At 42.4% G+C, this 25952-nt stretch overlaps 1 protein-coding gene across 9 annotated transcripts in view; it reads right to left on the bottom strand.

Moving 5' to 3' along the window:
* The window catches only part of ctnnd2a (catenin (cadherin-associated protein), delta 2a), a 222589-nt gene that overhangs the window by 84460 nt on the left and 112177 nt on the right, over nt 1–25952 (bottom strand). For all 9 annotated transcript variants that reach the window (XR_006841506.1, XR_006841504.1, XR_006841505.1 and 6 more), the window contains 6 exons: nt 24853–24907; nt 24251–24458; nt 23728–23842; nt 22741–22873; nt 18753–18926; nt 6797–7103 (listed from right to left, as the gene is read on the bottom strand). Coding sequence is in view for 6 of the 9 variants with exons in the window: in XM_046372048.1 (XP_046228004.1) it covers nt 6797–7103; nt 18753–18926; nt 22741–22873; nt 23728–23842; nt 24251–24458; nt 24853–24907 (992 nt within the window). In the remaining 3 variants the exon portion in view is untranslated. The remainder of the gene's footprint in view (nt 1–6796; nt 7104–18752; nt 18927–22740; nt 22874–23727; nt 23843–24250; nt 24459–24852; nt 24908–25952) is intronic.

Below are 25952 nucleotides of genomic sequence, written 5' to 3'. Positions count from 1 at the left end.
ACATCTTTTCTATTCCCTTAGTATATCCCTCAATAAGGCCCATATCTGCTTAACTAAAGACCCGTGCACATGCACCATAAAGAAACAAACACTGATATTCACTAAGAGCAAGTCTTGCCTAGATTTTCAAAGTCACCTTGGTGAGGAAGCTGCTAAGTTGGCATGTTTCTCTCTGTAACTGCAGAAGGTATTTCTAAAAAGGTCAGGCAACAAGCTGATGAAAGAAACGTTCATTTTCCACAGAATTGCAGTGATCATCCGTTGCCACAGCAATGTGAAACCCTGAGCTCTGGTTAAAATGTTTGATATTCAGCTGCAAAAAAAAAAAAAAAAGACAAACAGGTCGTCTTTGTCACTGCAGAGTGAAACAGACACCTTTAATCAGCAGCGTCTCTTGTAAGACTCCAGTCTAAGAAAAGAAAATAAGCCAGGTTTTTGGTTCTGAATTTAAAGACGATGTTGTTTATGTTATATTTAACTTTTTTGTTGTGGTTTTTCAGCTTTTATAGTATTCACTAGAGTCATTCTTAATGGTCTCAAGTAAAGATTACATGTCAGGGTGCACTGCTGTAACCACAGAGCAGCAGCAGTTCACCGTGGCAACAGTCGCACACACACTCTTTCTCTGTCCAGAGTGCTGAAACTTTGGAGTCCAACATGTCTTTGTGTCTCTGTCCAGGGTGCTGAAGTAACAGTGAGAAAAGTTTCCCACTGGTTAATGAACTCGTGACAACACGGGTCTTACCAATTACAGTTACATTACTTGCTAATGCCAACTGAACATTTACTATCGCTGCAGAGTCAGATAAAAACTGTGGGTGGATTTGAACAAAACATTAGTTTTTTGTTCTGTCATGCTGTTTTGGAAAGTGTAACCAGGCAGGGAATGACTGCATGGTTTGGGAAGCTTCCTGTATCATCAGAATCAAAGGCATAACGATTGGCTGAGACTAAAATACACAGAGGTTACAGAGGCTGTACTGACTGATGCCTCAGGGAGTATCTTTGTCTGATCTCTACATCTGCTCATCAGCTTTTTCTATTCTTATGTACTTCCTAATGTCTGCTGGTGTCTATCCATCAATCATTTGTTCTGCCATTTGTATAAGAGGTGACAAAATAGTGGGAGGGATGTTGGACTTGCCCACTTGCCACAGCTGTATTGAACAGGTAACGCCTCCAAGCAAATACCAAAGAATCTGTTTCCCCAAGTGCACTGTTTTATGGTAAACTCAGTGGTACTTACCTTTGCTTACGTGAGTACGGGATACCCTCTCAGAATAAAATCCCACAGTCAAGATCCACCGCACATGCACACACATCAGCTGCAAGTGCCTCAATTTCCATTTAAAGCAGGTAACCAGTGGAGTAGAATCATACATAAACCATACGTATCCAACACACAAACAGGAAAGAGCTGGAAGGAGGGAATTCACACGCTGGGTCTGCCTCTCACACGTGTACATAAATAAACACTGACACAAGAGTCCAGCTGAGAACAAGAGTAATCACTGAAACACTTCTCTCTCTCCGTTTCTTAATCACACACACCATGGCCTGCGATTGTCCTTTAAACTGTGCGACACATGAGAGCATCAGCCCTATACTATCACATAGTCGAATGTCAGACACACACACACACACAACTCTCTGTCTTCGACACAGCCTTGGACACACAACCACACGGACCCCATTCCCAGACACACACCCGAAAACATCTGACTGTTGCAGATGTGCCATAAATAGAGCGGCGTGTTCAGGCTGCGAGCCAACAAACACTGTCAGTAAACGGTGAGCGGTGACAATGGCATGTCACAAAGGATCACATCATATCAAGGAACTGTAAATAGCAATTCCATATCAGCAGCTCTCTTGCATCAACCCAATATTGGTGGGGGACAGGGGGCTGTGCCTTTTAGCTTTACCTGCACAAAGTATGTTTTACATCTACTGTTGCACTGATGTGGATTCCTGACCACCGAAACAATCGTCACCCGATCAAGACAGAAGAATTTAACATTTGACAACATCAAACATCACCAACACTAAATCATTGGCGGAATATGTTCTGGATTTGTGGAGAAAATGTAAATGAGGGGAGTTTGAGTTTTGTTACCTTGATAAGCTGTGTGTACGTTTCAGGCTGTTTGAGTCTTTGATGAGATAAGTCAAGCGCGCCCCCACAGCTGAAACAATACTGCAGTCTCCTTTTTGATCACAACTATTCAGCTGTTTTTTTCTTCTCATCCCTCCTCCCCTTATCCACAAAACTGCTGCTTATCCTCATTTACCGCAGGTTCTGATGTTTGCTTTCTTCCTAATTTCCCAAGCGTTATAACACTAACCCTTTTGGTCAGACAAACCCCTGCACCTCCCTCCAATGCCCAAAGGTATGTCCCGCTCACTTCCAAAACAAATGTCTCTCAGTGCTGTTCCCCCATGTAACATTCTCCCAATCCCCTTTGTTTGTTCCGTTTTCATTTCCTTCATTATTGGTTTCTGCCCTCCCTTCTTACCTTGCCTCCTTTTATTGGTTCCGTGGGTCTGTGCTCAACATTTTCCTCTTCGTCTCGCTCCCTACACTGTTTTTAATATTCAATTTAAGAAGGAAACTCAGTTGGGATGAGAATCTTTTTCACTGAGAGAGAGCTTAAAGGAAAACACCAACAAAACAACGACCTGCATCGTGCCTGCCACTTCCCTCACTTCTGCTACACCTTTCTTCTATTTATTCACCTCCCTCCATCTTCATCTTCATCCATCTACCACCCTCCATTTTTCCCCTTTTCTACGAAATTCCCCCCCTCCTTTTATTTCCAACCTTCTTCTCTGCATGCGTTCCTCCCTCTCCCACCCTCTTCCACGGTGTTCATCCGCCTCCCTCCCTTTAGCTTCATCTTCACCCCTCCCTCCTCCCTCCCCTTCTTCTCTCTCTTCACTCCCATCCATTAGCACTTATTGAGTTTTGTCTTTGTGTCGCTGTCCTCACCTCTGCTCTGCTGCACTCATTCTTCTGCAACAGTAATGTCCCCTACCTGTGTTACTGGCTGCCAGACACACACGCGCTCACACATGTATACATGTGTATAACACAGTAATGAACACAAGTTAGGCAAAGAAAATGCTGATGAATGATAAATATATACAGTATATGTATATACATACACATACACTTCTCCTAAGCATAATCTGCACACTTACACAGAAATTAACACACACAGATGTAACCTCTGCCCCAACTCAGAGTGCTCCTTGTCTCTAATTGCTGCTAACTCATTTAGCACTTCATGTTAGCTCAGCTAGATCCAATTACAGCAAAAGAGAGAGTGAGGTTTGAGTAGGAGGCCGCTGAACCTCTTGGGAAACAGAAACTGATGACATGAGATGGGGTTACGGCTTGTATAGAAATAAAAATGTGAGAATTTGAAGACATTTTTATAAACCTCAGAGTTAAAATTAAGACTGTTCTTCCAAAAACGAAGAAACAATGCTGGTAAACTAAGTAAACCGTTGAATGAACATGATCATTTTACTGTAAAGCTGATCTATAAACAGGCAACAGGGACATAATGAAGTTTAGCTGATGAAGCACATTAGTCATAATCAACTAATGCAACACCAGACATGTTTTAAGATGTATATAAAATCTACTTTGAATAATAATTTCTGTCTGATATGTTTAGTCCAGCAGAAGAGTTCAGTAATCTTGTTAAAAATCCTTAAAATGACATCAAATCCTTCTCATGAATTAAAATTTCAAAATCAATGACTATAAAATGTTTTGACATTTTTCAGAGATTAACAAGATGTCTCCTCCTTCACTGTGAAGTCCAGTCTCAGTGTTTGTGCACTTGAGGCTTCAAATTTTCACATCACACGTGTACACTGAATACACGACCAGGATTGGCTGCCAAACTACTTGTGATGTCACAAATCCGCCTTATAAAATTCAGCCTCTTCAGAACCTGAATATTTAGTTTATTGAATTTTTCATGTTTTTTGTCATGTCAATGTCAAATGAATTGTGATTGTGAAATGAGATGTTTGTACAAAATTTGTGAATGGGATACAAAAATAACCTCTTCGCTGTGAAAATGCACTCATTTACTTTTCATGTTTAGAGCACTTTGGCTGCCAGTGGTTGTAAATGGCTTGGAGTTCATGGCCGGCCGAAATGAAAAAAGCAAAACAAAAACACGCTGAGTCTAAAGCATTTTCACACCATCCTGCTCCCACTGAATTTTAAAATAATCATGAATAATTTTGGAACTTTTAATTAAATAAGGTTTTATAGATCTCTGCAGGCCGCATTCAACACAGAAAATTCTTTAATGGTGGTTTATTGTCTAAAATAAAGTGCAACGGGGGAAAAACAATATGTCTTTCTGGTTTTGTGTACATGCAGTATATGAAGCTTGAAGCACTAAGGGAAACAAAGTGATCTCTTATGTGAGCTTGTTAATGACTCCAGTGGCTCCAACGTTATTGCAGGTACAGTAAAGATAATAGTTTGTGCATGTGTTTGTACGCTCATAAACCAACTTCTACATTCTCTGCAGAGTCTCAGTTTTAAAATTTAACAGTTAGTACAGCTCAGAGCCTGCTGTGGCTACAGTTTATTGTAAATATTGGTCATTTCTAGATGAAAATAAACGATAAAAGAGTGTCCAGATCAGCTGCGATTTCAGAACTTCAACCAGTTCTTTACTCCAAATGAAATAAAAAGCACTTTGCTATAACACTCTGAATGTCAGTCTGATGTTTTTCATGTTTTCATGACACAAAACAGTAAAAAGCTGATGAAACTACACAGAAGTTCTTTGCAATGAAAAAAGAAATTTGTAGCCTCTTGTCTTAACTAAAGTAGTGCAATGAACTTTTAAAATTTTTCACTGCTTTTTCCCGAGCGGATCACACAGTAAAAGCAGCAACAACGTAAAAGCTGTTTTCCATATTGTACAGTAATGAATGGCAGATCTCCTCAGCTTTATAAATAGATAAACACATTTGCAGGATGATCCTTTAATGAGCGTTAAAATTTCAGGCACCCTGATGTGCATGGCATTGCATTTTTCTTCCTTCTTTTGTCACTACATATTGTCATCATGTTCTTCTTCTTCTTCTTCTTCTCTGTTTTCATGCAGCCACACATCAGTGAGTTCACTATGTGTGTGTATGTGTGTTGCCATTCATGAGACTGTTCCTTATCTCAGCGACCCGTGCTCACCTCTCACTTCTCCTCTCTGCAGCTTCTCTTTGAGAAACTTATTTCTACTTTCTGTTGCAGCTGTGCACGTTGTTGCTGTGTGACTAATGTGCCTTTGTCACAAAACTGGCAGGTATAGATACACCTTACAGAAAACAGAACATGTATTATTGCTTTGTCTCTTGCTGAATTCGAGAGGAATTTTCTGCGTACACAAACAACACAGTGCAGACAGCAAACTGCAACTGAGTGCAAATAACAAAGGCTTCCCAAACCTGGTGTGAATATGAAAATGAGAAAAAGAGAGACAATGAGTTTATTTTACTCAGTCAATAACTGAACAAAGAAAATCTACATTTTGGGAATTCTGTTTTGTTTCCAGCCCATAAATAATGTTTTCACTGCGTGGGAACATTAAAGACAACTTGTGCTGTGTGAAACAAGAAGGGAGACCTGAGCCAGTGAGTCACATTACCTGAATAATAAACCACCGTGGCCTCATTATCAGACACTTCATACAAACTGTACATTTATCTCGCTGTGCACACGTCATTCGGCCATTCTTTCTCTTCTTTGTTTAAATTATTCTTTCCCATCCTCTCGCACTTATTCTGTCATCTTTTTCCCTCTCTCACACGCTCCGTCTCCCTTTCTCACTCTGCCTGTCTCTCTCTCTCTCTGTTGACTGACAGCTGCTGCTGAGACTTGATCCATGCACATCTCAGCTCCTCTCACTCTGTAATTAAAGGAATTATACATCAAGAGTCCTGTGAAATAAATATGTATAAATAAAGAGGGGCAAGTGAGCTTTGCTTAATTGCGAAGACAGGATGGCTGTGATCATAGCCCAGTAGAGCTCTTTCACACACATTGTGATAGTAAGCGAGGCAAAATGGAGCTTCCAAAACAACCGGTGTGTGACGGGAGAAACAGCATCTTTTCTTACTTCACATTTTTTGTCTCTGCATTGGGATGCAACGCAGAGGGCTCAGACAGAAATATGCAGAGTCCTCTGCCCAAAAAAAGAAGCTGAACCTGGCCTGATGCAACGTGACATCCTCTGCTAACACGTTGAGTGGGCTAATCAAATATAAGTGAGGGTGAATTCCTGGTACATAACTTTGGAAGGTAAACATGCTAATGCTGCTGTTTCCCTCAAGACTGTCTAGACAGCAGATAAAATGAATGTTGTTGACATGAACTTTTGGGAGACGTAAAATCCACCCTTATCGCATTATAAATCCTTGTGCAGGGTTTTGGTGTCTGATGAGCCTTCAAACTTCTGAATGTATTAGTCAAAGCAGCCTCCCTGGATTGTATTTCATCAGACATCAGTCAAGGCAGATCCTTGCGTGGTTTGTGGTGGTGAGTGAGTGCTATCTGTAGCCGTGTTGGCTGTCACCAAGGTATGCATGAGTGCACGCACACAACACGATTGGGAGGTTTGTAAAATATGTGCGTTTGACCTCAGATGTGTTCAACATCACTGCGACCCAAAGAGACGCCATAAGTTAGTGATGTTTCAATAGGTGAGCTGAGCTACACACACACTGTACACACACACACACACACACACATATTTCATCCTACCTGGGGTCTTTCTGAATGGAGTCGATGGAAGGTGAGCGCTGCAGGCTGCCTTCAGGTGGTAGGGCTGGTCCAGACTTGCTGTAGGGCGATTCCACCACCGAGGGGCAGTACTGGAGGGTGCGGTAGGGGTCCGCCACGTAGGGGTCCGAGCCATACAGGTCTCCACCTCCACCACCTCCGCTAGAGGTGTAGCCCGGTCCCACGGTGGCGTAGTTGTTGGTCCCACCACGGCTGTAGTTTCCTGTCCCTGTGCCGTGACTTCCTGTGCGCTGCAAAGGGGCGGAGTCGACACCAGGGGAGGAGGGAGCTATGGTGGGAAAGTAGGGACAGAGGACATAACTTAGGATCTGGTCATGGACACGGTGGGTCAGGTCTGCGGGTCAGACAAGGAGACCGAAGGAGAAGAGGAGAGGAAGGGAGGAGAAGACAAAAGTTTCTCCACATGGATTGACAAACATTGGCCACATGCCCAGGATTAACAACAAGGACCAGTGTTCAACAGAGGGAAGGATCGAAGACAGAAAAGAGAAAAATTGACAAAAGTTCCGCAGGCAAACGTTTGAGATTATTTTAATGGCAGCTGAAATCAATGTGTTTTTTTGTGGATAAAAAAATGTAGAAATATAAACTGCATAGAATTACCTACTATAAAATAACTGCTATAAAGTGTACTGGCGATGTAGTGTCAAAAATATTTTCTTCGACTATATTATAGTTGAAACCATGTGATTTTTTTTTAGAACAATACAGACAATTAATGATAAATCCTTTCAATCTAAAAGCAGATTTACTTCAGTCAACAGAAATACTTGAGACCAACTAAGCAATACTTTTATTTCTATGCAAAGTACAGCAGCTTCATAAAAATTCCCTTTAGTTAGTTTTCTTAACACTGAGGTTTTGTTAAGTGTTAGCGTTGCTTCTCAAATGAGTCATTAACCTGTCATTCCCATGCAGTCAAAACTGGAAACTTCATTCATAAGCTTCTTTGAGAGACATCATCTTGGTGAGCAATAAGAACTGAAAAAAGAAAAGAAACACAAAATAAAAAGAAGTAAACCAAGAAGCTTCCTCTCTTTAGAGTGCGATGGAAATTGAATGGGGATTTCCTGTGCGATGTAAGCAGTCTGCAGAGGCACAGTAACTGTCACCTGCCCTCCCTGTTGCGCTGGAGCGGCGGCTCGGTGATATATCAAGGTGTTAATGTGAGTCTGGGGGGCTCGTTTCTCTGCCTGTAAAAACACTGAGACAGACGGTGTGGGCCAGGATCCATCTCATCTGTCATTAGGACCAAGGTACGGCAACACACGTGTACACACATGCAAAAACACAACGTGAATGCGTTCTTCGAGGAGCACAAGATAAATCACAGAGCCTTGAAATCAATATGTGGCCGCGTTGTTGACTGTGGGCCAATGAGCCTCCTCTTACAAAGAGAATTAACCTTTAAAACGCATCTGGATGGAAAAGTGCACACTCACAACATATACCCACAGGCTGCGACACAAGCACTGCATCTCACATAACACACACACATACAGATTATATACGGGCTGAATTAACAAAGGAATGGAGCCTGTGTGTGTGTGTGTGTGTGTGTGTGTGTGTGTGTGTGTGTGTGTGTGTGTGTGTGTGTGTGTGTGTGTGAGCTGAGGTTGAGTGTCTCATCGTTATGTGACCAACAAACTTGCTCTTTAGTGCTGTCTTGAGTGGTGGCATTTACTTGACCTTCACAACCCTCTTATCTCTCCCTTTTTCACCTCTCTCACACACACACACACACACACACACACACACACACACACACACTTCTGATCTTCCTACACGTCTTTTTCCTACAGATTAAACCAAACCTCAGCCATCATTTTACAAAGCAACAACTACTGCTAAAATTACATTAGTCGACCCACCAGAGGCACAAGGAACCTTGTGGATGATGTAACCACATTAGCATATTTTTATTTTCTAACTCATAAATCAGGTTAACAAAAATCCTTTGCCAGCCAGAGAGTGAAAGAACCAACTTTCTGACTTTGCCATGCAATGCCCATGAGTCTACAGGCTGTGTGTGTGTGTGTGTGTGTGCTCTTCTACTGATGCCACAAATTTGACAAAGATCCAAAGAATTAGGCAGGGAGAGATGGGGGAGAGTGATGGAGCTGCAGCCTAGAAAAGAGCCAAACCAGAGGGCAGAGGGAGGAAACAAGAGGCGATGGGAGTTAGTGACAGTACAGCAGTGCAGAACAGAGGGTATAGGAGGGTAATGAAGCAGAGTTACTCCCATCAGAAGCAAAGCTCAGTCTTTTCTGCCCTCTTTGAATGGCGTCTGTGGTATGTCTGTCTTTCTGAACATCTCATTAGTGGCTGGGGCTTTAGGCTAACACCACCAGTGTCAGTGTGCACTCACCAAGAGACATGACACCCAAATAGGACAAACCCCGAGAGCAAAATCAGGAGACGGGAGAGCAGTAAAAAGAAGAAGAAGAAGAAGAAGAGTGAAGGACAACACACAAATTATTTTCAGTCTGTGCTGTCACCACAGACTGAAAAGGAAAAGAAAGCATGAACGATAGAGAAAGATGGTATGGAATATAAAGATAGAGAAACCCCCCCAAAAAATGTCCTGCCAAATTATGGTGCTCTCCTGCAGCTGTGTTTTCACACTCTGTTCTCTGTATTCAGCGCCTCTTTATGCATTCCATTTTCTTCTTCACTCAATCTTGCTGTCTGCTCTCCCGCTCTTCTTCTCCTACTTTAAGTAAATAGAGGACTGCTGAATTTATCATTTGCCCCGATAATGGTGTGCTTTGACTGATGACTTGACCTTTAGGGCCAATACTGCCTGGCAAAAATCAGTGTGTGGGCGCCTGTTTATGCATGCGTGTGGGTCACTGTGTGTGTATCTTGTATTCCCATCTTTGTGAGACCCAGCTGGAGTCCAAGAACTTTGAAGTAATGGACATTTTCGACCAGCGTTCGAAGCATTGTCTGAGTTAGGACTTGATTAGTTCAAGTTTAGAATTAGATTCAGTTTCCAGGCTTAAAGTTCAGCATGTTTCAGAGTTTAAGGTCAGGCTTAGATGATGGAATTAAAAAAAAAAAGAAAAGGTCCTCTCAAGTATAGTAACACAAATATACGCGTGCACGAGTTTGAGCGAGTGCGTCTGAATCTGCTAAAGACCAGCATGAGGTAAACCCACTGTGCTGTTTCATGAAATATTAAACAAATCATGAAATGTGCCTTGTGTGTACAAACAGACACACACACACACACACACGCTCGCTTCACTAACACCTCTCACACCTAACGCTCTGGCAGCATGAAATTGTGTTTGGGAGGAAATAAAAGGGCGGGTGTGTCTTTGTATTCCCTTGCTTCAGTGCAGAGTAAACAAATCGCGGCTGTGCTCCTGCTGGCAGATTAGCGACAGGAAGGGAAACTCTATTAGTCATTTGACACAGTGATACCTCTGCAATTAGCCAGGCGGCTGAGGGGCCGGCTAGCTTAGAGCAAGGCTGACTTTTCCTCTGGGCGAGGGAGCCCTCGCTGAATGTGCAATAGATGGAGGAAAACGAGGGGGTGGGGGTGGGAGAGCAGGGGAAAAAAACTGGAGGGGAGATCAAACCAATCCTCAGAGCTTTCCATGTCCATCCTCCCTCCTCCTTCTTTCATCTCTGCCTCCATTTCTTTCAATCCTACTCTGTCTCTGTCACTCTCTCCCTCCATTACTCCCTTGCCCTTTTCTTTACTTCTTTCTTTCTTCCCCCTCTAGATGTGTCCCTCTCTGTCTATACCTCCATCCATCTTTTCCTTCTCATCCATCTCTTCTGAAGCCTTCCCTTTCAGTCCCTGCCCTCGCTCTTTTGCTGTACTTCACTCCCTTCTCTGCTTCTGTGTCATTCTCTCTCCATCATCTTTTCATTTCATGTTTTTCTCCCCCTTTCCTCCCTAACCCTTGTGTCTCACTATCTCTCTCCCCTCTATTGTGGTTGTAGTTGACTATGTGATCAGAGCTGAGGACATGTCCTTTCTCTCGACACGCTTCAGCGCTCAGCACGATTACACAAAACCCCTTGGTTCAGTCTCTCACACACACACACACACACACACACACACACACTCGCGCAAGCACACAAACATGGATTTCTAAATATGTAAGTGATTGACAAGTACTAAACATGTGTGCATGTAACAAATCTTTTCCTAGTGCTTTAAGGTCATGCAACAGCATGCACACACACAACCTTGCCTACAGCAGCCACGGATGAAGCACACATGCACAAACACACACCCACACACACACACACACACACACACACACTTCTTGGATGTGAAGGAGAGTAAGGATTAGTTTCTCTCTCTGTTTATCCCTGGGAAAGCCTCCTGGCCAATACACAGCTCTTGATGTTCCTGAGCTGGAAACACTGGAAGCCATGCACACGCACACACAAACACACACTCACACACACACACACACAAATTCCCTCCTTTGCATTTTTAGTATCAAGTATGCAGTGCTTTGCAGTGTGAGAGCTGTAGGACTCTTGTCTCTACGACTCAAGGTGCCATGTCTTTCTCCAAGCGTGACACTTAGACACAGCAGGGGCTTCAGTCTGCTAAATGTTCATGCTGTCGAAGGACAATAGAGACAAAAAAAAAACTGAAAAAAAAAAAAGATTTTCTTTTCTTTATATAATGCATACAGCCACTGAAAGTCAAACCCTCATGTATGGCAGAAAAGCTCTAATGATGTGAAGGAAGGCAGAAGCATAATCATGCCTGTGATGCTTTAATAAATTAGCAGCATTTCAGCATGACAGTCTTCTTCAGGGCATCTATTCAGGTATACGACACACTAAAAAGGACTGTCATGAATAAATGCTGTTAATTTATATACCTTCTTTTGCATTGAAGCTAGAAATTTGCAACTAGAATAGAACAGAATAGAATAGGCTTTCATTGTCATTCAGCTCTATTCAACTATCAACTATCGCCCTTCCTTCATGCTCAGAACCTCTGCAAAATCGCTGTGTCTTCCTTCAATCGCCCGTCCAGGGAATTTCTAATAAAAATTGTGGATTACAAAGGTTGACACGATGGCTTTTACCCAACTGTAGAATGCCACAGTCACAATAATAGTTTGGATATTTATACACCTTTTTTTCGTATTGCCTGGTGGGTTTTTTTCACATCCTGTCTCAGTGTCTCTTTACATTTACTGTAATGCTTTTAATTGCCTTGCTGTTAATAGATGTTGCACAAGGAAACTTGTCTCGGCTTGCCTTGTCTCACATTAGCATAATGTTGCTGCTGCCGTTAAGAAAATCTGCAGCATCTGCAAGCCTTCTGCATCACATTTGAATGTCACTATGTTGGATTTTATTTTAACTGTTTTTAACACTTTATTTCACTAAAGTTCTTTTAATTCTTCATACTGAAAAATATGTTAGATTTTGGAAACCATTAGATATCTCCCAAATATATATATCATGGATGGACCACAGTTACGGGGAAACATGGTGGCTCACTTCTTGTCGTCTTCGAAGGCAACAGCTGTGGCCCTTCTGTACGGAGTTTGCATTTCTCTTGGGTTTATGTGGGTTTCCTCCAGATGCTCCTTTTCTTTCCTCCCACAGTCCAAAGACGTGCAGGTTTGGTGGATTGAACACTCTGTAAAACCCAGGTGCAATGTGATTCTCGCTCTCCTGCGTTCATGCAGCTCTTCGCCCACTGTGTGCTGAAATAAGCTGCAGCCCCCAGCGACCCTCAATGGGATAAGTGTGTCAGCAAATGGATGACTATGACACTTAATTTGAACATGACTTTCTAACATAGCACATTTGAGTTTGATTCAGCTTAAGTAATGGAGCGAGAGTGAAACAGGTTCATGAGAAAGGAGGCTAAAAGGCCGCTTGTCAGTACTGAAGATATCATACAGCTGTGAAGCCAAGTTATTTATGATAAGAAACAATCGGGAGACAAAGAGCAAACACAGAAGTAATAACCACTGCATACGACAATAAACTGTGAATCAATTAATGAATAAAACATGCTTTAAACAGCAGATATGAATGCTCCTGTTCATTTGATGAAGACAGCCGACGCTGCTTTTGTGTTGACTTCAAATTTATGTGATCTCTGAGGACAAAAACAAATGAATCTTTCTCTCTACAGTCATGAATTCATTACTGCTGATAAAACAGAGAATATGCTAATCATGTAAGCTGAGACAGCATGGGACACGAGTAGAATCACTTTTTGTCTGTGTGCTCCTGTGCACGCATGTGTTTGCTAGTGTGTATGAACAGTGGTAAAGGCCATGGTGTGTGTGTGTGTGTGTGAGAGAGAGAGAGAGAGAGCATGAAGGTGGTGCAGAGTGACTGGCACCAACTTGACTTAAACCTACATTTAGGATGTGCCATATGTTTTCGCAAGGGAAAGGATTTGTGCTGATCTGTGGAGTAAGTCAGATGCTTTGAGATGGTAATTAAAGCTTTCTGAGGCTTCAGCAAAAACTCCCTGTAAATACTGTACAACTGTAGGCCACAATATAAATCACCTGGATTCAACTTAGAAACTGAGTTGTTGTCCACCTAGCTGAATAATGCTGGAGGTCACAGCTTTATTGCCTGTCACAGTTCAGTTCATCTGTTACAAAATGGACTACAGCAGAGAGAAATTATCAGAAAATGCAGAGAAATAAAATTTCACTTCCTTTGTTCCTCTCTTCCTTCTACAGTAGTCGTTCTTTCCCTTCCTGCCTTTTCAGAATATTTAACATCAAACTGTCCCTCGAGTAAATTAGTATTATTTTTGAACAGAAAGCTTAAAAGTCGTAAACTGGGTATTTAACCAGCACCAACATTTCTAGAGCAGATCATTTTTATAATTAAGTGCAAACTCACAAGTGTTTCTTTACTGGCGTTCAAAAGAAAGTATGCTCATTAAAAGACCAGCAGGTTAAAAGGGCCAAGCTGAAACTGATCCTGGCCAAACGAACTAATCTAACCTGGCGACAGACGCAGTCTGGCTGGTGACACACTGGAGTAACTGGAGAGATGCTTCAGCCAAAAGGTTTAACGGGGCTGCAGTGCTTTAGTTCGCTCTGAGGTTTTATCAGGCTCTAATTGACAAAGAAGAGGTGATTCAGACTACAGAGACTACGCGTTAAAGAAGTCTGACCTTATTTCACCCATGCACTCGCCATGAATGGTGCAAAATACTGCAATACCACTAATCGCTATTACTTTGCAGAGACTAGGGTTGTTAAGATTTTATCCATCCATCCATTTTCTATACCCGCTTGATCCGTCAGGGTCGCGCAGGGGCTGAAGCCCATCCCAGCTGACTACAGGCGAGAGGCGGGGTTCACCGTGGACTGGTCGCCAGACAACCACACACACACACACTCACACCTAGAGGCAATGCAGAGCAGTCAGTTAAACTAATGTGCAAGTTTTTGTGGAGTGTGAGAGGAAGCCGGAGTATCGGGAGAAATTATCGGGTGTTTTGTCCCATCTTTACACTACAACAGTGTAAAGATGTAATTAGTGGTAGCTAGAAGATAAACTACTGCCATACTGTACATTGATAGGATGATATGCATTTTTATAAAATTATACCTTTTCGGTTTGTTATAGCATGGAGCTAAAAGCTGGAGAAGAACGTGTACGCATGTATTCAAAAAGCTAGAAATACTGTACATTATGTGCAGCTAAATAAAGTTTAATGTCCATCAACTAAAGCTGTCTAAATGCACACGCAGTCCAAGTGACTATCATTAAATTTATAAACCACATCACCAGAGGACATGCTGGATGAAAGCGAGCTTTTTCCTCTTTCCTCTTCCTTTCCAAGGAACTGTCACTTCTCGTATTTAAGAAGTGAGCCAAACTTTTTCCTGCCTCCTGGTCAGAAGACGGACGCTAACTGCATCCTCTCTCAAGTCCCCTTCGTCCTTATCCATTCCTTCATACTCTCTTGGGCTTGTTTTTGCTCTCTCATCTCTCTCCTCCATCACTCTCTCTGTTCTGTTCCCCTCATTAGGGTGTCAGATCTCATTACAGAGGGAACACAGCAGATTTAAAGGGGAAAGCAGACTGGTTTAATGGTTTGATGCAAAGCCTTGTTCATATGTCTTTCTTGCTTCTATACTGCGCATGTGTGCTGTATGTGTGCGCTTTCGCTCTGCAACTTCAAGCAACAATAATCAGGCTTTGGTTTCCAGAGAAACACACACATACACACACACACACACACACACACACACACACACACACGTCATTGTGCTTATATAACAGAGTTTATCCCTTGCCCTGGGAACTGCATAAATTTAATTGCAGAAAGCAGATATTAAAAAGTGTAAGTTCACTTTTTTGTGATCCTTTTAACACAGCAGCTGTCACTGCATTTACCCAAAAATGGACCGGAAACAAAAACGCAGTGTCCATCCTCCATCCTCATCTAGAGGCTGAGTAAGAGGATAGGATGCATCAGATATAAAGCAACGTAATTCCCATATACAGCTGGGAATGGTTTCTTTAAACTTTAGAATATGGAAGAAGAGGCTCTAAATGTCTTTGGAGTGCATGCAAAATAAAGCCCATGGTGATAAGACAAAAACACAAACACTACAGGACTGACCAGAGTAGTGATGGAAATGTAAAACATACAAAATTCCTAATTTCCCCCACACTGTATCCTTTAGTTACCTGCTTCTGCTAATGGCTGAGAAAACATAAACTTGTACCTAGTGATTAATGATTGTAGAAGAATTTGCGTCTGTCTCCAGGAGATACTGAAGGGAGCAGCGTTAAACCACATAACACCCCTTATCAACAGCTATAGTTCAACCTGGCAAGTAGATGCAGCAGACAAATAGCCGCGGCAGTGAATCTAGCCATTCTCGCTGTCGCCACCTGAGCTACGTGCAGGTCTGATGATAGGCTATTAAAGAGAAAAAGTGCCACATCCATTCAGAGCCGCTATTATTCCCAGTGGTCAGAGTCGTTAATATGGGCCAAGATAGCGTTCATGAAATAAGGAGAGAAGGTACAAAGGCAAAAAAAAAAATGTAAGCGCAAAGGCAGGAGTGGAGGGAGAAAAGTGGAGAAAAGAAGGAGGGCAGGTCAAGGTAAAGAAGGAAGGAAGAGAAAAGGAGCACAAAGAAGAAGTAGAAGAGTTAAAGCAAAAGATGTCATTGCTGTGCACTGTGCTCAGAATTAACACAGACTGATAGATGAAGGATCGGGAAATAAAAGAAAACAAAAGCAGCAGAAGGAGAGAGAGAGGCCACTTAAGAGAATGGGGAGAGTGAGGCTGATGTCAGACGCAGGGAGGCTGAAAAGAAAGGAAAACGTAGCGACAAACTGCAGGCTGATTTCAAAAGCACACAAGGTCTTTTTGGAAAAACAAACAAATGTGTAAACCACATCCTGAGGTTTCTTCTTGCTGCGATTCTTCTTTGTGACAGAATGCATGTAGATGCATGTGTGCATCAGAGACACTGTGACCATGCAGGAATAATCGCTTGAAATAGGCCACATTAACCTGCAGTCCTCTGGGGCGCTGGCCTGGTTTAATACAAGAATGAAACACTGTGCGCCGCTGCCTACAGATACACACTCATACCCGCACCCGCAGTAATGTTGTGCTGGGAAAATGGGTGAAAAGAGGAGGAAGGGGCTGAGCCAGCAGTCAGGGAGAATAAAGGGTGTGTGTGTGTGTGTGTGTGTGTGTGTGTGTGTGAGAGAGAGAGAGAGAGAGAGAGAGTCAGGGAGGCTTGACCAGATACAGACATACACACAGTCACACAGGTGGAGCAGATGTTTCACAGCAACTTATTTTTACGTTTCCCTCAGTTGTATTTGGATGTGGTGACAATGATGTTAAACTACAGTAACACTCAGGACAACAGTGAACCTGGAAGTGAACTGAGCTGTGACAGACAGACAGATTAACCAACTGATGGTGCTCTAAACTAAACCCGACTGAATTGTCAAGCGTGTTGTCAAACTGCTGTCGACCGCACTGCAGGAAAATGTCAGCAGACATCCCAAAGCTGCAGGTCTGCTTGTTTGTGGGGTTCTTACAAGATGGAGGAGGTTGAGAGGAGACACAAGCTCCTCAGAACAACAAGTGCACTGAGGGGTGTGTGATTGTACTTAATGTTGTTGTCAGAGTCAACATTTAGCTTCTAAAATCTCCCCACCAAACTTGATTAAACTATGTGTCTGCTTTACTTGCTTTTCCGCTCTGACCTGTATGATTCCTATTTCACTCCTCCCGTCTCTGTCCTCAACTCAATCAGGAAGCTCCCAGTGTAATTTAAAAACACAAAAATCAAAAAAAAAAAACAAAACAGGATATGCACAATTATAGTCCGTTAAATTGCTTTTTGTCTATCTCTATAGTTAAGTGTCCAGTTAAGTAATGTGGTGGCCCACGCTCTCAATGAATACTGTGAGCTTCATTTGACTGCAAGTGCCTTGTTTAAACTGGCGTTGAATTAGCCTAACACTGTGCACCACATATAGACCAGCCTGGTAAACTTTAGAGTGAAATACCCACAGAAATGTCTCCCTTGCCTTTCCACTGAAGAAATGACTTATAGCATTAATTACATTGATCCATGCCAGCTTAATGAACCAATAATGTGAGGCTGCCATCACTGAGAAAAGGCACAATGACATAATTAATGACTTACCGCTCACCATGTCAGCACAGCCCTTATCAGTTTACTACGCGCTATCACTCTGTGCATTATGAAGCCTGATTAGACAACCTCCAAGTCCCTGCACATGCTATTCATGTGACTTTTAAAACATGCTGGGTTAAGGCCAAGCGACTTCAAGATGCGGTTCATCCCTGGTGTGTCAATTTACCACTGCAGCTCCGTGAATGAAGCACAGCAGGGTAAAATCGGATATCTAGTGGAAAAAGCTCATGCTGCTGTACTGTGATGTAGAATATAGCTCAAACGATATGAGACAGTCTATTAAAATACTGTATCATAGGAGAAGAGTATTGTAAACCTCAAGTGTTGCAATTAAATGTACACGGTCTAATCCACAGTCTATTGATTTTTGTAGCTGCACTGCAAATTTCCTTTGTGAGTTTTCTTATACCAATCTATTGAAAGTACAAATACAAGGCACAGTAAATTATAGATAACAGTGGGTCCTCTCTGTACGCTTCTGAAGCGCACTTATTTAATTAATTCCTGCTTGCACAGACAATCCCACTGCTGTTATGCACTGTTCAGAATTCCACCGGCAGCAATCAAAGCAACATCCCACAAGAATAAGAGCAAAACCAAATGACCCCCTAACTCTGAAATGTGCTTCAAAAGCTGTGCTCTGTGCTTTAAGGCGGTTCTCGCTCCTTTCAAGTGAGTCAAACTGATCAACTCAAATGCTGGTCTGGAGTGGCATATTTACTGCTATGATTCTGACCCAAATGCTAATGATAGCTATTAAGGCTAGGATGGTTAATGACATCGAGGGAGCTGTGAACGTAGCGTGACCAACTTGGGTGTTTTCATGTGGGTATGATACGGTAATGGGATTAACATGGCGTACCTAAACCCACAATGAGATAAGCTCAATGAGGCCCTATCAAAAATACATTGCTGGAAACAATGGTGTTATAGAGGGAATGGGGGAGAATGAGTGTGTCTATGTGAGTTTAATAGAAAAAAAGGCCTAAATGAGTTTCATTGCCAAATGGAAAAAAAAAAATGAAAAAACACACAGAATGTGGATTTCAGGATTTCTAAATAAGAAAAGGGTAATTATTTCCTGTGTCTCATCTCCTGAGATAAAAACAAAAAAATGATAATAAAGAACACATACATTCAATTTCATTCATGTAAAGCCATTATAGAAGGTAAAAGACATGAATAAAAGCAAGAAATCAAAATTAAACTGCACTGCTGTAATGCAAGAACAGCCTTACCGGTGTTGTTGCGATAGGGGCCCGTGTCCGGCCCCTGGCTCTGGCTCAGGCTCCTCATGGGGCCCTTGTTGTGGTAGACACGTTCTTCATAGATAGGATCTATGTGGTGCTCTGGGGACCCCAAGGGCCGAAGGGGCTCCTGACTGTGCTGACTACTGTAGGAGCCACGAGAGCCTGGAGAAAAGAGAGAGGGGAAAGAAGATGTAAAGGAGATGGGGCAGAGAGGATGAAAGGGAGAGGACAAAATGTGGGAGGGGTGCAGCACAGGAAGGTGAGGAAGGATGGCACAGAGGAATAGAACAGATGGATTTTGAGGAGGTAAGGGAAAAGAGGAAAGAGGTCGCAATTTAATGCAGGAAATGGAGAGACAGTTGCATATAAACATAATCTCTGTTTTTAGAAAACTTGCTTTTTCAGACAGCACATTATTTATAAAGCGGACAGATTAAGGTGATGGCTTATTTGCGTGAGTAGTAGAAGATAAAGTAATGAGATGCATCAAATCATTAAGAAATGACAGAAAAATAAAGAGAGACATGCAAAGACACACATGAGATAGGAAGACATCCTGACACATCCTGAGAGACAGAGAAAAAAGAGTGAGGGACAGGGTTGCCTCTGAATTTCTTTAATCTCCATGGAACACATTGCTGGTCGTCAGCTATGAAATAATGAGATGCGGTGTCCCCCCTCATGCTCTGCGTTTGGCAGGAATCCCACAGACGCAGGACAAGGAAGACATTGACAGCAGGCATTTGTTCGTTACAATAGCAGAACAAATGTAAAGCTTCCCTCTGAAAATGAGCAAAATTAAAACTGGAAAAGAGAAGAAATGGAAGAGGCTTGGGGAACACGAAGATGAGTAAGCGGCGCTCGAGTGACATGGCAGCGGATGAAGTGAAAAGACGTGCACATACTCGTATAGACGCAGAAGAAAAGTCACGTGTGACCGAGAGAAAGAAAAACGGTCCAGTGGAGCAAACGTCGTATCATATCGCATTAGCTCCCAGTAGATGGTGAGTCCTGTGCCAAGGATTTTCCAGGAGATGAAGGGGGACGAGTTCAGCGCTTCAAGACTTCGAATCAAACCTATGTGTGTATCCACCATGAACTTAACACGACCAAAACCCTACAGCCCTTCGGATCATGTCAGAAATCAATGCACTCAGCCATCTCAGCAGGATCAAGCACACAGAGGAGCATGCAGTCACTCTGCAGTTTTTGTTGCAGCGTCTTAACTGTCCCATAAAGCAGCACAAATCAAGACAAAGAATACACAACAGGAGTCAGTTATTATCCTAAACCTCTTTGATGAAACAGGTGAGCCTGCACGTCCCGTCCTACACTTTGGCAAAAGATAAAGCAGTTCAACTCATTACGCTTGTCTGGAGCACGACTGTGGCGAAGGGGATACTGAGTTTCCCGTGTGCTCCTTTCAACAGCGTGGTTAACTGACTGGCCTGTTTACATGCCTTGCTAACAAAAATGTAGGCTGCCTCCCGTCACACTCTGCTAGCCAGGAGTCGCCAGAGACAGAAAAGACAAACAGAAAGACGACGAGAGACTCAGGAGAAGGTGGGGGGGTAGAGAGAATTTGAGAAATTGACAGAAATACATGGAGAGAGAGCTTAAGCTTTAGACACTAAACTCCCCCCCTGAGCTCAGCTGAAACTCGGTGAATTCAGAGACAGATAGAGAGAGTCGGTCAGAATGTGCATGAAGGAGGGCTAATCAGAGTCATGGACACACCCATTAAGAGCATTATTCATCCAAGCTCTCTCTTTCTCTTTCTCTTTCTCTTCCTTCATGCCTTTGTCTTTGAAGTCTCTTTTTTTTCATGATTCACTTCTTTTCATTTGACTAACGAGGGCCCAGTTGTGGAGGTGCAGACCTTTTGCGTTCAAATGGAGGAGGGATTTCAAGAAGAGGAGTTAAAATGATGCAGAGATTAAAAAAAAATGCTCTTCCATAATGTTTCAATCTGTAAAACATTTTAAAGGGATGAAATATAAAACCAACTCTGGTCCCTTAACACCTTTGGTGTAGCTCAAACGAAAGCAAATATGACCTACGCCTCCGGTGAAAAAGGAAGATATAACAGTCTTTGCTCTTTCACATGTGGTACATCTGTCAGGTCAAGACTCAACAAGATTATCTTATACTTCCAATAACTTTCTAATCAAACTGAGAACAGGGTTATGTATCAAAACATCTGTGTGATTATGGCGGTGCCTCGTCTGTGTTAATGCCTGTGAAGCTCACTTTCACAAACTTTTTAATTATCTTTCTACTTAGTCATTCATTTTCCTCAGCTTGGTATTTTGCCACTGTGACATCATGGCAATATTTACCCACAGTGTACTGTGAGCTATCACTCAGGCCACTCCATGCAGGAAGCATCAAGAGGTAATTTCTTTTTTTGGACAGTTCCAGCTCCCTGCCAAACAGACTACTCAGATGAACTCCACTGTGCTTTTTGCAGTGGAAAAGTGAAAAAACCTGTGGAAAAAAACCCTTTGGCCAACATCTTTTGTAGGATTTGGGGAATATGGTGAGTACCAAAAATACCAGTGTGTATTTAAAAGTAAATATCTTGCATGATAAGCTGCCTTTGAAATGTCCTGCTATTATCAACCCCAGCATGGTAGTCTAAGCTCATCAAAGCAAACGCTGATAATCACATGACCCACGGCTGGTAATTATACTGACAGTCTGAGATCTTTTCTCCATCAGAACTCATTTCTGCTGAGTCTTTTCTTCTTTGTTTAAAGTCTTTGGGACAGACAAAACCCCCAGGCATTGCTTCAAGATCACAGTTATGCCCTCGGGGTGAAGAACGAAGGTCATGTGGCTCTAAGTTTAAAAGATTAATCAGTTAAACTTTCTACAGAGCTTCCGAACACTGCCACCTGGTTTAATCAATATTAATCTTGTCCAATATTTCAATTATGTTAAAATGTCAACCTACAGCAGAGGAATCTGTCAGAGGCACCAATTTAGCTTTTACCAAGGCTCAGTCTGAGTCTGTCCATTCAGTTCACGGTTATATAATTAGCTCACAAAATGTCCATACAAGAACTAGAAATAGACAAAAAAAAAGAAGAAATAAAGGTTTTCACAGATTTCCTTAAAAGGATGCGGAATGACCCCTAAAATGAAAACCTGAGATAAGCAAAGAAAGAATTTGTCTGCAGTTACATGAAGAGTAGCGAAGCCACTTCTCATGCACTAAGGCACAGGGCATAAATTTGAGTAAAGCCAAATGAAAGAAGGAGGTTATCTAAAAGTACTTTTAGTCTGGATGGCACTTGTTAAACAAGTCTTGAGAATTTAAAGTCTTTGAAACTGTGGGCTACCTACCGTATTTAATTCAAACAGGCACAAGCAGCCAACCACAAATAAGATTTTACAACACACAACTATAAAGCATAAACAGTGTCCACGACACATTTTCATTTTCAGTTTGACATTGAGCCAACATGATTTTGCTGAGTCAAGAGAGAAAGTCATTCACTCGTCAATGCAACTGCAGCAGCAAATAAAAGTGTGCGTTAGCCTGAATTCTGCCTGTGCTCAGACCACACATTCAGCTTCCAGACACAGCAAACAGATCTTATTTGAAGGCACAATTAGACACTGAATCATTTCAGTCTTGGTTTGTATCTGGTAGTCATAACAAACCTGTTCACAAACAGCCTGTGATACGCAAATGTTACTGCAGAACAGCTTGTGCATTAATTTTGAAGTTCTTCTATATAAAGGGCAGCCACAAAGAAGCTCTGACACCTTTCATAAAATATTTACAAGCACTACGATTAACCAAAAGATGCCAACCACAACACACTGAGGTGCTCAAAGATATGTGACTTGCAACCTCTTACTACTCATTGCACAGAGTGTGGTGACTGAACTCCTGTGGTGGAGTTTCACGTACATTTGAGTTTATGGGTATGTATGTGTGAGACTGCATGAGTGAGTGAACTCCCACCTGCCAGACTGCCAGGCCTCTGCAGGGTAGCAGTAGCGTAGAGCTCGTGGGAGATCTTGTACTGGTCAGACGCGTGGTGAGCGGCCAGACGTTTGGGAGACAAAGTGGCATAGCTCCCTATGCCTGAGCTCATCTGACAAAGACAAGAGTTTTTATTGTAAATAAGCTCAGGGAATGTACAGGCTGGAGTCTATGCACTGCTGTAATTACCTCCTGTTCGGCTGCAGGGTGTTGGCAGCCAAATCTGTAACTGCTGACATTCGTGGCTGATATGCATCGATTTGTGTGCTTCAGTTATACTTCAGTTTGAACCGCTATTTTTTTTTTTCTAATTTACTTTGCCAATTTACTTCTGTGTCTATATCCAATCGAGAAACTTTTGTAAAATGGGCTTATAAATTGAAATTGACACTTTGTGTAAACCATATCCAAACCACTTAAGACTTATGAATGTAATTTAAGCTGAGAAGCACCCAAGCTAAAAAAAAAAAAAAACAAAAAAAAAACTTCTCTTCAAGGCACAGTGTGAGAGACTGGATATAAGCACCCGAGAAATTTGCTTTAGAAAACAATGTTCAGATAAGGTGCTATTTGAAGAGATAACATCACTAAAAGAAGATATGGTTCAATCTGTAATTGCTCTGGAGCTGCACTACGCTCTTCTTTGTCATGATTAAAGGTCTGACAAAGTGGGAAAGAATCTGATCGTCCCTCCAACACCCAGCTGCTTGGCATCAATCAATACGATCACAATTTAATATTATACTTAAATAGAAACATGAATACTGGGCATTACCACAGTAAATACTGTACTAAAACCTAATCGTTTCACTATAATGCTCCATAAAGTAGCTACTGTCAAATCACTATCAAAGTCTACTGCTCTGCAGTAAAAAAAAAAAAGAATTGTAAATGCGCAGAAAACCATTAAGTAATTTCTCCAAGCAATCTATATCAGGTGTCCATACCATCAGACTGTAACATTACCTGGTGAAGAGGGGACGATGATGAGCTGGCCCCTCCTCCTGCTGTCGAGTTGGGTGGAGATGCGACCCTCAGGGGAGACCCGCCCCCTCCTGCTGTTGTCACAGCAACTGTGGTGCTGGAGGACAAATGAGCAGTGACACAATTTATCTGTAAAATAATGACTCCATTCCACATACAGAAACTATGCTTCGCCCCACCACGAGGGAAGTGTATGAGTGCTTCGTATTCACTGCAAGTCCGCATATGGAGGACGATGAACTCCAAAGGCAATTTTCCCTTTCAATCATTCTACTCTACTCTATTGTTGTCACTCATTGTTTATTTATCCCTCCTCTCATGCTGTCTGTGAATGAGACTGATGTATTAAATACAATAGTGTAGCACACCAGGTAGTGTGTGAACCCCATGCATAGAGGACATGCTGCAGCGAACTCCACTCTGCCGAAACAAAAAGCCACTATCACCAAGAAACCTCATTATCATTAGACATCAGCATCAACAGCAACACATCAACCACACCCACCTGTATGACTTGGCCAGTCGATTGGCAGGAGACTGTTTGTTGGGAGAAGAGGAGGAGGAAGGCAGGCGCTGAGTGGTAGAATACCCCGACGTGTCTGAGGCTGACCCCAGGCGCTGGAGTTTACTCGGGGAACTGGATCCCGATCCTCCTCCTGTAAGAGGGGAGCTGACACGCTGGGTGGGTAAGGTGGAGCTGGAGTAGTAAATACCTGGAGAACAAGGGAGGGGAGGAAGAAAGAGCTTTCCTAAAAAGCTAAAACCAGGCTTGGTATAAGAACATGTAATACAGCGTTTGCAGTACTATACATGTATGGTACAAATCATAGCAACTCCAGAGACGAATGGTAGTATAGCTTATTTATAAAATGTGGATACAAACAACATGTGAGAAAATGATACATACTGCAGGGTCTGGAAACATTCCACCAGTAGCAAGGTTTTTATTCCAATTTTCATGCACGTCTGTCAGTGTCTGCAAGTGTCATATCTTTGTATCCACAGTGCTTCATGCTATGCCAGATTTATTTATTCTAAAGAAATGCATGCATCTCCATGAAGAGAGACAGAGAAAAGCAGGGAGGAGAGGCAGAGGTGAGTTCTTACCTGACCCTGCCCCAGTTTGTGATGGTTGCTGCTGGGCTGCACGACTAGATGTCACCTGAGGGGATGTGAGGGAACACAGAGCAAGATCCATGACCGAGGAGAAGGGTTGAACAGAGGGAGGGATGAGCGTGGGGGAGGGTGAAGTTGAGAGGAGGGAAAGGGAGAGACAGAGTGAAGAAAAATGGGATAAAAAAGAATAAAATAGTAGTAGTTGCCATCATGAACTTTTATGCACAATGAGTTCAGTCAAGCCTTTGAGGAGTCCCAGCTGAACCTCAGAGGAGCTCGTAATGAAATCCCCAAAGAAAACAGAGGGGTGATTCAAACAGACTCACAGAGACAGCAGAGACAAGCCATGACATCCTAGGAGCTCAGCTGACTGAAATCATTTGTCATAAAACCTTGGCACACCACCTACTCAAAGAAGACAGAGGGTCTGCACAGTCCGTAACATATTCATGTGTAAATATTTGTCATCTGTCGTTACACGAACCCCAATATTCAGAAATACTTAAAACAATAGAGTGAATTATTAAAATAGAAGACAGAACCTTTTCACATTAAATGACTCATATTGATTTGGATGAAAATAACTGATGCATTTTTTGCTACCTACCACTTTGACTGCAATTAATTCCATACAGACAAAAAGTTGGGTGCCAATGTCTGAGACAAACTTAGAGCATGAGATGCCTTTCCCCCGCAAATCACATGCTGCTCGGTCCTAATATATTCTCCTGAGTCCCCAGAGACGGCAGGGGAGAGCGTATGCCAGGGCTGCACTGAGCCTCATATAGCTTAATGTTGATGCTTCAAGCTGTACAGGTGATTCACATATGTTATTGCTAGCCTGACGTGGCTGCAGTCGCACAAGGTCATATTACGCAAACACTCAGTCACTGAGTCACCTCAGAGAGCCGTCATCATTGCATGTTCACCACTTGTTCATGCAGACAGAGAATTTAAATACTCAATTTAAATACTCAAACCTCCTGTTTACTCTTTCATATTTGCACTACTCTTTCATTTGCACAGTGCCGCAATACTGCTGTAAATATTGTTGCCATCCTTGTTATCCTTGGTTGTTTTTATACTTATAT

Source organism: Scatophagus argus, chromosome 18 (assembly GCF_020382885.2).
Source record: "Scatophagus argus isolate fScaArg1 chromosome 18, fScaArg1.pri, whole genome shotgun sequence".
Classification (NCBI taxonomy): Eukaryota; Metazoa; Chordata; class Actinopteri; family Scatophagidae; genus Scatophagus; species Scatophagus argus.
The sequence above is the reverse complement of the archived record's forward strand: the minus strand, read 5'-3'. Positions and strand labels throughout refer to the sequence as shown.